This window comes from Plectropomus leopardus, chromosome 23 (genome assembly GCF_026936395.1).
Source record: "Plectropomus leopardus strain MGB_pleo_1.0 chromosome 23, ASM2693639v1, whole genome shotgun sequence".
Classification (NCBI taxonomy): Eukaryota; Metazoa; Chordata; class Actinopteri; order Perciformes; family Serranidae; genus Plectropomus; species Plectropomus leopardus.
In genome coordinates this window covers 12,361,076-12,373,624 of record NC_142198.1, presented here as the reverse complement: position 1 = coordinate 12,373,624, position 12,549 = coordinate 12,361,076, and the positions used below count along the sequence as shown (strand labels likewise).

Below are 12,549 nucleotides of genomic sequence, written 5' to 3'. Positions count from 1 at the left end.
ACTCACACCAAAACAACCTAGATTTAAAAATAGCACTATGGCTAAGAGCAAAAATCCATATTTTTGATTTTGGATTGAACTGTCCATTTAATATACAAGTTTTGACTTGTGCAGATTTGAGTATTATATAAAAGTAACCCACTAAAAAAATCACATATCTCTATTTTTCATTATGCTCCAAAATAAGTGTAATACATGTAGTAAAAGGCTTTTATGAATTATTAAAACATCAGTAGACAATCTATTTATATGTGAGCATCACATTATCATTTACCCAAAATTGATTGTTGTATTTTTATTTTTTTTCTGGAAAATGTATTATTTAGGCATCTTTATCAGGGCTGCGTGTAATTTTCTATAATTAAGATGTAATTGGATGGACTATTAATTGCCTATACAATAGTCACATTGTACAAGAGCATGTTGGTGCCTCTGGCCAGAAAAGTGAAGTATTTAAAAAAGTAATAGACAGGAAGAGTTTGTGTTACGTAAACTCTGAGAGGGTAATGCGTGACCTAAGAGGTCAGATTATTTTGCATTCTTTTAATCGTATTCTGTGAACTGAAACTAAAAAGTATATTGAAATTAAAAACAAAATTTGGAGACATGTAAGTGATAATTAGGAGCACACAGGCCATGTGCTTCAGTGGTACAGTAGTGGCCAGGCTGAATGCTGATCATTGTCCACTTAAAGTAGCAAATACTTCACATTCCTGCCAAACAGTTTGCTTCTAAAATGCAGTTAAGAAAGTCACATTTTCCTTTCAAATGCTCCATCTGCTCAGCACTGTCTCTGCCATCAGTGTTCACGCCTGAGCTCCAGGCTGTGCGTGGATCAATATTAATTGTAGTGCAAGTCTGGTGTTATACTATAGGTCAAGACTCCTCTCTATAAATCACCAGCTGAAAGGTGACAGTCTGGGCCTCCACAGGTTCTCCAGTCCTCCCCTCTGTGTTTTAATACCGTGACCTCCTGGTCCGAGTATGATTTATTTACTGCCTCTTATCTGGTAAATATTGACCAGTGCAGAATGTGGGGCAAGTTGATGAAAAAGTTAAAACAGAAATTACTCAAGGTTTGGAGTTAGTAGTATGGCTGAACACTAATTAACTGTGAAGTTTAAACAGGGTTAAGCTAAAAATCATTACAAAGAAACAAATCTGAGTGTAAGACACACCAAGTTAAAGCTTTTAGCTTCTAATAAATTCCTTCCCTGTCTTAGTGTTAGGCTAATTGCCCCATAAAGGGCATATTCTACTTAAATAATTCTGCAAAAGATAGTTTTATCTCGAATTAAGGGTTATCCACAGGGGGATCATGCTGATAATGAAATGCTTAACATTCCTTAAATCACATAATTTGATTTAAATGCAACTGTGCTACAGTACAAATGAATGCACGGACAACTTCCTTTCAGTAACTTGTTCACATCTCTGTCAGGATGTATTTTTTCAAGGCAAGAAGAGACGCTTCCCCACCTTGCATAGCGGGGTGGTCCAATGACCTGTCTGGACCCCTCAGAGGTCAACTTCACCTCCCACCTGGTCTTCTGCTGCTGAGCTAATGGCGGGCTTGCAAGACCAGACACACTCGCGCTCACCTCCGAGCGCCTGATTGCATCAGGTCCCTGGGGCCATTTGGAAAACACAAGGTGAAGCCAGACCATAACATGCAGGGCTCAGGTTATCTCACCAATCAGGGGGTCTGGCTACTGCACTGGCTGGAATAAAAAGGATGCTGGATGAGGGATCTATATATATATATATATTAAACTCAGTCCAGATTCTTAATCGATACTTGGACCTGATGGTTGAAGTATGTTGGCGACACAAACTCAGTGTGATTCTCATTAGTCAGTCTGACAGCCTAAATAGGAAAGGACAGCATGTAGGAAATGACAGATCTCTGAATCTTATCATATACTGAGCAGATGTGCATTAAAAGAGAGCGCTGGAAATGCTGAATGCATTGACTAATGACCTTATGATCTGTTAAACTGTGCTGGCACTTCACAGAATTACAGTGGGACAATATAAAGTTGCCCCAGATGCTCTAAAGTCTGTCTAAATTTTGCCATGTCAGAAGTGAGACTTGGAGTCAAATTGTGCATCCCCTGCTACTGTACAAGCTGAAACCAGCTAAAACTTATGTTTTGCTCTCAAGAATGAATTATTGAACAACTCCATGCTCAACTCCACAGAATAACTTTCCCTGACTACAGTAGATTCAGAAGCACTCCCGCACTGGTAGTACTTTTGGATAAAGGAAAAGGCATTATCACCAACTCTGTGCCTTGAACAAACATTTGGAAATAATCAAGTTTCTACAATTTAGACGCCTTTACCCAAGGCAAAATGGGAAAGTTTCACACATTATGGAGGCTGTTTGTAATTGCTTATGTTGTGCACGGTTTGTTTTTGCTCCCTCTGCTCCGCAAGGTTCCTGATGCATAGCCACAACAAGGCAAAGCATGTTTACAAGTTGTGTGGACCATGTGTGTGTGTGTGTGTGTGTGGGGGGGGGTGCTTTATGAATGTGTTTTGCAAATATATTGCAACCATGTCTGGTAGCAATATGGTGGAGATGAAAGATGAAGATCAAGAGATTGAAATAAACACATTGCTGGCTTTCTATACTGTGGAGGTTACAATGGATGGAGATGAAGAGATTCCCTTTGATTGATTTTTACCTTTACCTTGGAGAATGATACTATGGAATATTGATCAAAGAGGCTGTATATACTCACCCAGAAATTTCACCATAGTAAGCAGAAATGTACCTTATGAAAATGCATCAAAGAGCTGTCCGTCATCCTTTTACTTAGTCAGTTGAAGGCAAATGATATAGAAGTATATGGTCAGGCTGCACAGATCTAACTTGAAGCCAAGCCATTATCACATTTACCTGATCCAACGTGGTCTGGGACACCGAGTAGTCCTCCACACCCAGCCTATGCTGCTGACTTGTGAACTGGCCGAAGATGTTGGCCAAAGCCCCCTGTGTGCACGGCAGCTGATACTGCAGCGTGTTGTGATGTTTCTCCTTCAGGACGCTGCCTGGGAAGGACTGTTGGACAAAGTCCTCGACTGACTTCAGCGCAGGGGGAGAGCCACCAACCTTCACAATCACTGTGTAGCCGTCACCAAATCTAGAACAAGAGGAGACAATTAAGCTTTCAACACAGAAAAAAAAAACTGCAAACAAGTGTGCCGGTGCCAAATTGCTCACGGCTGGTCATCTAAATAATGAACTTTTTCTTTTCTCCCGTGGTCACGGCATGGTGCGATGGATAATAGGATGGTGCAATGGAAGAAAGAGATGAGACAGGAAGCAAAAGAGATGACAAAATATAATTGGTCTCATATTCCCAAACATTTCAAGCTTCCCGGACGTGGTGAGCTGGAGGAGCAGGTGAGTCACAAGAAGCTGAAAGCAAAAGCAGCTCGACTTCAACTGTAAAACGTTTCTAGCTGATGGATAAACTTTTCAACTTTTTCAGGTAATAGTAGGTTTCAACACAATCTTCTGCACCGAATGTAAAAGAAAGCATCAATTTGATTCAAGCAAAAATGCTGCAAGAGATGAGATAGAAATTGCTTTTAGACGGGGATGGATAGTAGTTAAGAGGCCTTTGCAGGATTGAAACAGCTATAGCAACAAAACAAAATTTAAACAGTACATCCAGTTTGGGACATGCAATGTAATAATTGAATAGGCACGCTAGATACTTAGCTTCATCTGACAACCAATAAATTACTTGATCTCTAAAAAGCGATGGATCATGTGCTTGAGTGGATGGGAAATATTCTGTAAGTTATTCAAGCAAGGTTGCTACATACATAATACATAATGAGTTCCAGAAGCACTGTCCTACAAGAATGACGCCTAATTTGTTGCCCTCTGGTGCCACAGTGGGCCGACAACTGATAAAAAAAGTATTATTTTCTGCTTTAAAGGTTAAGTGTGTCAGATACATGAGGATTTAGTGTTGTCTCATGGTAAGGCCTGCACATTGCAGTGTTTTTCTGATGCTGCTCATTGCAGATGGGCTTATTGCTACAGTGGCCAATGCAAAAATGCAAAAATTTGAATAGCCCGATTGAGAGCCTGAGTTTGGTTTGTCCATTCTAGGCGACTGTCAAAACATGGTGCTCCACATAGCAATCTCTATAAATGAGGACCCACTCCCTGTGTAGACAGAAATGGATTATCCTGAAGAATAAAAAACAATCACTCTTTATTTGCAGATGATTACACGCTAAAGAAAACATACTTAATATATTTTACTCAATTTCTACCAACATAGCCTCCTAAATCCAACATACTGGAACTGCAAACAAAAAGCTTTTTACATGAACAGTGGATCAAATTATTATGTGTTATGTGAAAGGGGGCCCGAGTAGTGACAAACTCACAGAGAGTGAACATCTAACTCTGCAGTTCCCCTCAGCTCAGCTCAGCTCAGCTCACAGCAAACAGACAAAGTTAGCCACTATCTGTTGAACAGATTGAAGCAGTGATTGAAGAAGTGTCGCCAAAAAGACGACTCTGAATCAGTGTTCCTCAGTGTCTGCTGGATGTGTTAACAGCCAACTGTTTGCTCATAATGATAAGGCGGTAATATGACAGTGTTGTGTTCAAGCTTTTTGTGTGTTAAAAAAAAAAAAATCAATTATTGCTGCTTTAACAATCTGAAAATAAAAACTCTGCCTAAGGAATCTTTTACAAAACCTCCTGCATTAGTGGTAGTATATAATAGGTAATGCAGAGACAATATAAATGCTTTAACAGCCACAGTTTTAAAAATATGTCAACATGCTCTACTGGCTTAATTTACAACATGAACAATACTCCTAAACATAAAATATTGTCACAGATGAAAATACGCCACAACTAAGCTCTAAAGCTAATTAGCATTCTGCAACTTACCGGTTGTATGCTACGTCTGGTGAGCACCAAATAAGACTGCCTTGTTATTCTGTCGTTAGCACTCTTATGACCCATTGTTTTCTGCCTAATTAATTCCCTAATGTTGGATTTACTCATGGAAATGTCCATTGTGGGCTAGTACAGAGCAACATGCAACGAGAGTCAGCAGCTCCCTTAGTGGCAATTAGAGATATGGTGAATAAACTGCAAGCCTACACGATCCCAAAGGGAGTGAGAGAGGAAGTGAAGCTCAGTGCTGGTACTGAGATGCACAATGAATGGACCCCATGGGTAGCAGAGTCCCTTTAGTTAAAACATGACTGCTTCAAGTTGAAGAGCCACAGTGCAAGAATAGTGTAACTTAGCATAAATTGTATATGGGAGTGCTTATCAAACATTTCTCCCCATTAAGAATGCATGAGTGTCTTTTTAATGCTCATGCTAAGGCACAATGACTGGCAGGTCTGAACTGCTTAGCTGGAGTTTTCTTGCATTATGATTGGACAGGCCAGACTGCAATCAGATGCCATAAGTATATGGACATAAATCTACAGGAACTGTCATGTGAACCAATCAGCTGCTGCATCATTATAACCATGCTCCATGACCTGTCACCTGTCACACCATGTACAGCCAGTACTGCCAGAACACCCAGGTGAGGAGAGTAGAAGGTCTTGCTAAGATATTAGCATTGTGGTCTGATGCCACAATGAAGGAAATGTTCAAAACAAAAATAACAATGTTAAAATACACACACACTTAGACTGTTGGGGAGAAATAAAACATCAAGATGAGACACAATGCAGACAATGTGCAGCAATAACTGTACTATTTCTAGGGCAAGATCCAAATATTTATCTAGACATTGGTTGTTGGAGAGGTATTTGGTTTTCAATTTTGGGAAAAAAGATATTGTTTTTTAAATGTTTTATTTATTTATTTATTTTTAAATGACAATAAAGAAACTATACGTATGTCTGATTGAGTGTCCAGAAAGGCACCCATGAATAAAATGAATTATTTTTTCTTACTATGATAAATACATTTAAATCTCAAATCTTAAAAATGCACTTTGCAGCATTTTACTACAAAGTATTGTGAGTAATACCTTTTATTCATTATTTACAACCCTTTAAAAGTGTGTGGCAGTGGATTTATCTGCAGAGGCTCTTTTGCCTGTATTTTCTTGTTTTTCTTTTCACTTCCAATGGTGAGTTTATCAACAGTAACTGACAATCCTGTATAGTGTACCCTAAATTTGTTGGAGCTAGTATGCTGTTTCTGTGCCTCTGTTTCAAAGCACTTTGTCAGTCATTGTCTCCGATTTGGAGCCTATTATTATGAGCATTTTTGTAGGTCTATAATTTATCCCCAAAAAGAATATTTGGCACAAGCTGTTATTATGTCACAAAAAGTGCATAGATTGGACCTTGATCAACGCAAACTCCTGTGGATTAAAAACATGACAAAAGACACCAAACCTTTTGGAAAATTCACTGTTGATCATTACCAAATCTCCAGAGCCTAAAAAATGGTATTCAGGACAGCCCGAACTAGTGTTTCCCATTTCATGATGCAATTGACAAAATGGCATGCTATCCCTCCTCTACCGTATCTGTGTCGAGCCGACTATATTGGGAGGATCTGAGAACTGTGCCGGCACTGTGATCTCCTCAGGGGCTGCACACCACAGGTGATCAAAAGCATCCCCATGAACCTCTAAGATGTGTTATGTCGTACACATCATGTGGATAAAACTATGGATGCCCTGCAAGTATCAGGATGTTAGTGCTTCATTAAGCAGTTGCCCTTTCGCCAGCCCTTCAACTGCTCAAAATTGTACTCCACACTGACCTTAGCCCTGCTCAACCTTGCTATGAACTGTTCTTTTGAAAGGCGTTTATTGTATGTATTGTATAGTGTAGAGCTTCATCAGCTCAAAGTGAAAATGGAAAAGCAGGATTATTATGATCATCAGAGGAAGAGGCGTCTCAATGACTGATATTTTAGCACAATAGAAATTACAGCATAGTAGCTCTGCTTTGTTCTCCTTTAAAAAGCTCTGTTCAGTTAGTATTCAAACTCCTTAATTTGTTATTTTCATGACTACATTCCATCCTGATATAATTATGATTCATATTTGCCAATTAAATTAGGCATACAAGGATTTTAATAATCAGGGATATTATACAGAGGGACTTGGTTCTTGTTAATGGGTACTTGTTAATGTAATATGCTCATTTGCCCGTATTCAGTATGCAAGGTTCATGAATAAACTTAGGTGTTTAATACTTAACAATTAGAGTGAAAACACGTGCACATCTGTCTTGGCCAGGTGCTGAGTTCAAATGACTATAACAATGAATTTATCTTCCAAATCTCCTTTTTTAAACTTTGGAGTTCAAACTGGCTCTTTGTAAGGTACAGGGGTATGATGTGCTATGTTGGAAGCTCTCTGAGTGTTAAATATTTTTTAAATAAAACATGTTTTGATACAATCATGAAATGCAAACCAAGCGCCAACCTCTGGGGCTTAAAAATTAAGCAAAGCAGATGTGTTGATGTTTGCAGTGTGGTAATAAACGGTTTTCATCTCTATAGGCTTCTTCATACTTGTTTGAAATTTTAGTGGGGTATACATTATATGACAGCATATTTGTGAAGCACTATCTACCGCTCTCCCCCTTTGTTTCCCTCTGATATCTCTATGCAGTTGCTTGCTAGCTGTTTACAGACCTGTCGTCATATTTGTCCGCTTAGCCGCCTGTTCCACAATTAGAGACTACCCTCTGGTGGTACATGATGTGCGCGCCATACCGTACATCCTCAATATAGCATCTCTGTATGGGTTTTAAAGAAAGAGGAGCATCTGTATTTTTGATATGGTATTAAAAATAATACCATCCACATTTCTAAAAGGCAACACTTTGATACTGCCCATGCCTACTCTATAGCTAATTTTCCCATTTATGACAACTGTACGGGCTGTACTGACTCCAAAAACACAACAGAGCAATGGACAAAATGAAAAACTCTACAGGCTTCAAAACAGGAGTCCACAAAACAATGACTACATCCCTTAGTTTTATACAGTCTGTTGTGAAAACAGTACACTTTCACAGTGTGGCTACATATACATAAATAACCTGTTTATTAGGGTTGTCCTGCTCAAATGCATAAACGGGACACTCCAAAACCCAGATTACAAACTGGTTATATTCACATACATGAAAACGCATTGTGCTCTATATGCTATAAGAAGAATTGTAAATCATTCTATATATCAATAAAGCCGTGGACATGAGACATAAAAATATTAGAATCTTACCACCACAGTTTTTATTCATAATGAAAACTTTGCAGACTCTGGGCTTTCAAACATCCAAGGGCAATGTTGAAAGCAGCAACCCTCAACAACAATGGGCAAACGTGACAAAATTATGAATAATTGGGAAATAGTAAAAATGAAATATTAAAAATTACTGTCCTCAGCCTATCCGCATGGCTTCTCTTACATTACGTTAAATATTATCACCATGGCTGCAGTCACCAAAAGACACACAACTCCCTTATCTGCTTTGATGTGCACGCACAGCACCATCTTCGATGAGTGGCACATTTTATATTAAGTACAGCCAGAGAAAACATATCTCATTGTGTAGAGCCGCATAATTTTTGATGATTTTTACAAGATGCAACAGACTACACAGTCTGTAATCAGACACCACCACCACAACATCACAGCCATCCTCACACATCAAGCTCAATTCATCATCCAATCCAGACTATGACTATAATCCCCTTGTGTTTATTATAGCTGCCGGCTCAGGAAATGCGCTTTGTCCAAGCACTGCCAAGCTCAGCCAAGATGCAAAAACATTTTTGCAAAAATCCAATAATGCCAGGAGGCATTGTGGCTAAAGGGTTTGGCAAAATGGTTTGGGGTGTACATTGGTAATGAAATGCTGCTTGTCAGTGGCAGTAAAAAGGCTTATCAATTAGCTTCCCCTCACTGTCTCTCCCTGCCTACCTTACTTTTATTTCCCTTCTGTCTGCAGCTATACCGGGCCTTTGTGCAGCACTTTGGGAAAAATATCTTTCTTTCATATTCATCATTTTTACTGCCTCTGTATTCACAACAAAACAAGTTCTTTCATCTTTGATACACTGTCTGTCTAGGCTCTCCTTAAATAAACTCTGCCTGCGTAGGGGAAGGTAGGCTTAGATGTCTTTAAACAGAGCCTGCACTACACTGCTTGCTCATAACAATGGCGCAGAAACAATTAGCATTTAACTGGCGACTGGTGATTTTAAAGCTAAAAGCAAGATCTTTACAATTTGGGGCTGAATATAGCATAGATGAACATAATGAATGGATAAAGTCATGACTGCACCACATTGTCACAACTAATCCTTTCATAATATTTTACATTAGAGATATGATACAGCAGCTCAACACAGCGTGGCAGAGACACTGTAATGTCTGCGCCGCAGTTCTCTCTTCTTCATTTTCATTATTCTGCCTCAATCCTCTCCTCCACACTACTCCGCTGGAAAGTCGTTCTTCCATGTAATTTAAAACAAACAACAGCCAGACACAGATAAGGGCATGACAGGCAGAAAAATAATTCTGCTGCCTTCCTTCATCTGAGGGAGTCTAGAAAGGTCACCCTCGCCACTGCCAAACCTTGTATTTGTGCCCGCGGGGGGGAGGGCGGACGCGGGGCAAGAGGTCACAGTGTGGCTTGGGTGGTCTGATGCTTTGATGAGGCAGGAAGTCATCCAAAAAAAACTTTCTCAGTTCCTAGAGGGGGAGCTAACGGAGCTCTAGGCAGATGCTCTGCAGGCAGTGTGAGGACAGATGGGTGCATGGATTGACAGAGGGATAGATGAATAGGTGATCTTTGGCCAATCAGGAAAGACAAACATAAAATTGATATATTATAGCTTTGACTCATCTAAAATGCATGTGAAAACTAGCTGGTGATGGTCATGTGCTTGCTAATCAGAAGTTTTCACTGTAACGTGTCCTGTGATGATGACATTCAAAGTGAGATTCAGAGTGGTTAAAGTCACTTGGAATAAAACTTAAAGGGACAATTGACCCTAAAATCAAAAGCAGATTCTTACCTTTAGTGCTGTCAATCAATCTAAATTGTTTTGGTGTGAGTTACCGAGTGTCCGCCTGCTCTCAAATATAACAGAACTAGATGTCACTTGGATTGTGGTGCTCAAAGTGCCAAAACATACAACTGGGTCATGATTTCTGGAAAGAGACATTGCTGTTAAGTTTTCAAATGTATTTTTTGGCACTTTGAGCACCACAAGCAAATTGCCATCTAGTTCCATTATGTACAAAAGAGGGCAGACCCCTTTATAGCCTATATTTCCAACTCTAGGCAGCTCCAACACAAACAATCTAGATTGATAAATAGCATTACAGGTAATAGAAAAAATATGCAATTTTGACTGGGGGTGAACTTTCTCTTTAAGCGCGAAGTTCAGTCGTGACCTTTGAAATAGTGGTTTTGCAGTAGTAGTAGTTAGTTGCAGTTGAAAGCTTCAGATAGAAGGCAGCAATAGGACCTTGAGTGAAGATTATTGTGTTCAAATAAAAGTCTTAAGTCTCTGCTTAGTGATAAGTGATGACAGCCTGCTTCTGAGTCAAGCCATTTTTACAAGGTGTTGGCATCCAATAATGTGTTTCAAAAGTAATCTCACATGAAGGCCATCATCTGGCCTGTAAAATTATTACTACAGGATTTTCAAACATGCACAGTTCAATGCGGACATAATAAAAAGCCTAGAGCCACGTAGCACTTTCTGCAGACCTTGAGGAATCAAATGTAGATGCAGATGCCTGCCTTGCTTGCAAGCATAAACATAAGATATGATAAAAGTAATGTCTATACAAGAACCACAATACCACATAAATCCCTGCATTAAAGATTCTCACCAACTATCAAGGAGAGAAAGGATTATGAGTGCAGACAGCTCTCAGACATGTACAGTATACAGTACACCATCTGTGTCTGTCAATGCTTTAGCCGTCTTAATTATACCTACTAGCTGATGGGCCGTAAACCGTAAAGAGAATTATTTTGTCATCCATCTCCGCTGGTGACACGCACTTAAAAGTCGTAAACTATTCAGTTAATGGCACACCTGCAGAGCTGACGCAGAGTGAGCGGGAAGGAGTTTATTGGACTTCTCAACGTCAACTTCGGAGGGGGGATTGATCCAAACTTTCAGACACCACTCTTGTAAAAACTCTCCAGCGCCCACATCGTATTACCTTAGTGCATTAACGGCACTTTACCCTCTACTTTTATATCATGACGTGCTTTAAGCAAGGAGAAAATAAGGCTCCGGGCTGCTGTGTGTACTTACTGCGGGTACTCTATGAAGATGGGATATGAATGATATCAATCAGTGAGAAATCCTGCATCGGCTAGTGGGTGTCCTTTCTAACTGACAAGATTATAGGGGAGCTTTGAAGCTGCTTTTATTGGTTCCTCCACTTCATTTGGGTTTACTTAACACCTGGGAGCTTTCACACCAGCACATCGCTGTACTAAAGCACTATTTACAGCCTCTCGCATATTTTTTTTTTACTTATTTATTTCTCCCCTCCCTGTCAGCCTTTCATATATTCCTACAAGTGTGATTGATTTGAGGGTCTCAATATCAGGTCGGGTAAGGAGGATGTTTTTAGCAGCCGCAGAGGACTATAATGAAGGGGCTTCTTAAAATGGCCGCCCTCGGTGTTCAGAATTGACAGCCCAAACCAATTCGTCAGCCCCTCTCACATGCTGACCACCTCTGTAGCAGCTTAAATGGGCTATTTTGGCTCATTTGGGGCTTGATTGATACACAGAGGCGGGGTTGTTAAAGTAGCAGAAGGGCATCTCAGTGATAAAGACAGGGTCAGCGCTGAACTAAAGGGGGCAGCACTAACAAGCACTTGGATGGCTGGGTTGGAAGCCTCGCCACCTGAGAGTAGCAGAGGGAGGAATAAATAAGGGTATTATGGTGAGAGGGTTTTGAAGGAGAGGAAGAGGGGGAGGAGGTGATGGGGAGGAGGGTGTGAGCAATAGGGGGTCAAAATGTGAGAGCTGCCCCTGCCGCGAGCCTCTGCACTCCTTCCAGGGGCTTGGGATGAAAAAGAGATGGAGATGTTTGGGGGTGTGGGGAGGCAGCTGAGGAAGCGGCACCCCCCACTGACTTGCAGGTCAGCCGCTCACGCCGCGTGACAATGGCGTGCACCACCTGGCTCCATCGGCATGCCTCCCGCCTCTACCTCAACCCCTGCTGTCTGATGGAACTCTTCCTATCTCGAAACTGGCGACAGCTTGTGCGTCATCAGCCACATTTGCACGTTATGGACTCAAACGTGGAGCAAACACAAAATACTCAGTGTTTTACCCTGCAAACTTGGATTGATGAGGCTCAGGACGACTTAAATGATTGTGGATCACATGCTAAACCTGGGTTGGGAGTGTGTGTGTGTGTGTGTGTGTCGGGGGGGGGGGCAACGCAGCAGCACAAACATGTGGCGGGATAGTGACGAGAAAAGAAAACAGAGAAGACAGTCCTTAATTGCCTTTTCAGTCATTAAC

General features: G+C 40.6%; 1 protein-coding gene across 2 annotated transcripts in view; it reads right to left on the bottom strand.

The window, feature by feature from the left end:
• Positions 1-12,549, bottom strand: part of LOC121961901 (phospholipid-transporting ATPase ABCA1) — a 222,396-nt gene that overhangs the window by 7,578 nt on the left and 202,269 nt on the right. For both annotated transcript variants that reach the window (XM_088073211.1, XM_088073212.1), the window contains one exon: positions 2,906-3,149. In XM_088073211.1, coding sequence (XP_087929337.1) covers positions 2,906-3,149 — 244 coding nt within the window. The remainder of the gene's footprint in view (positions 1-2,905; positions 3,150-12,549) is intronic.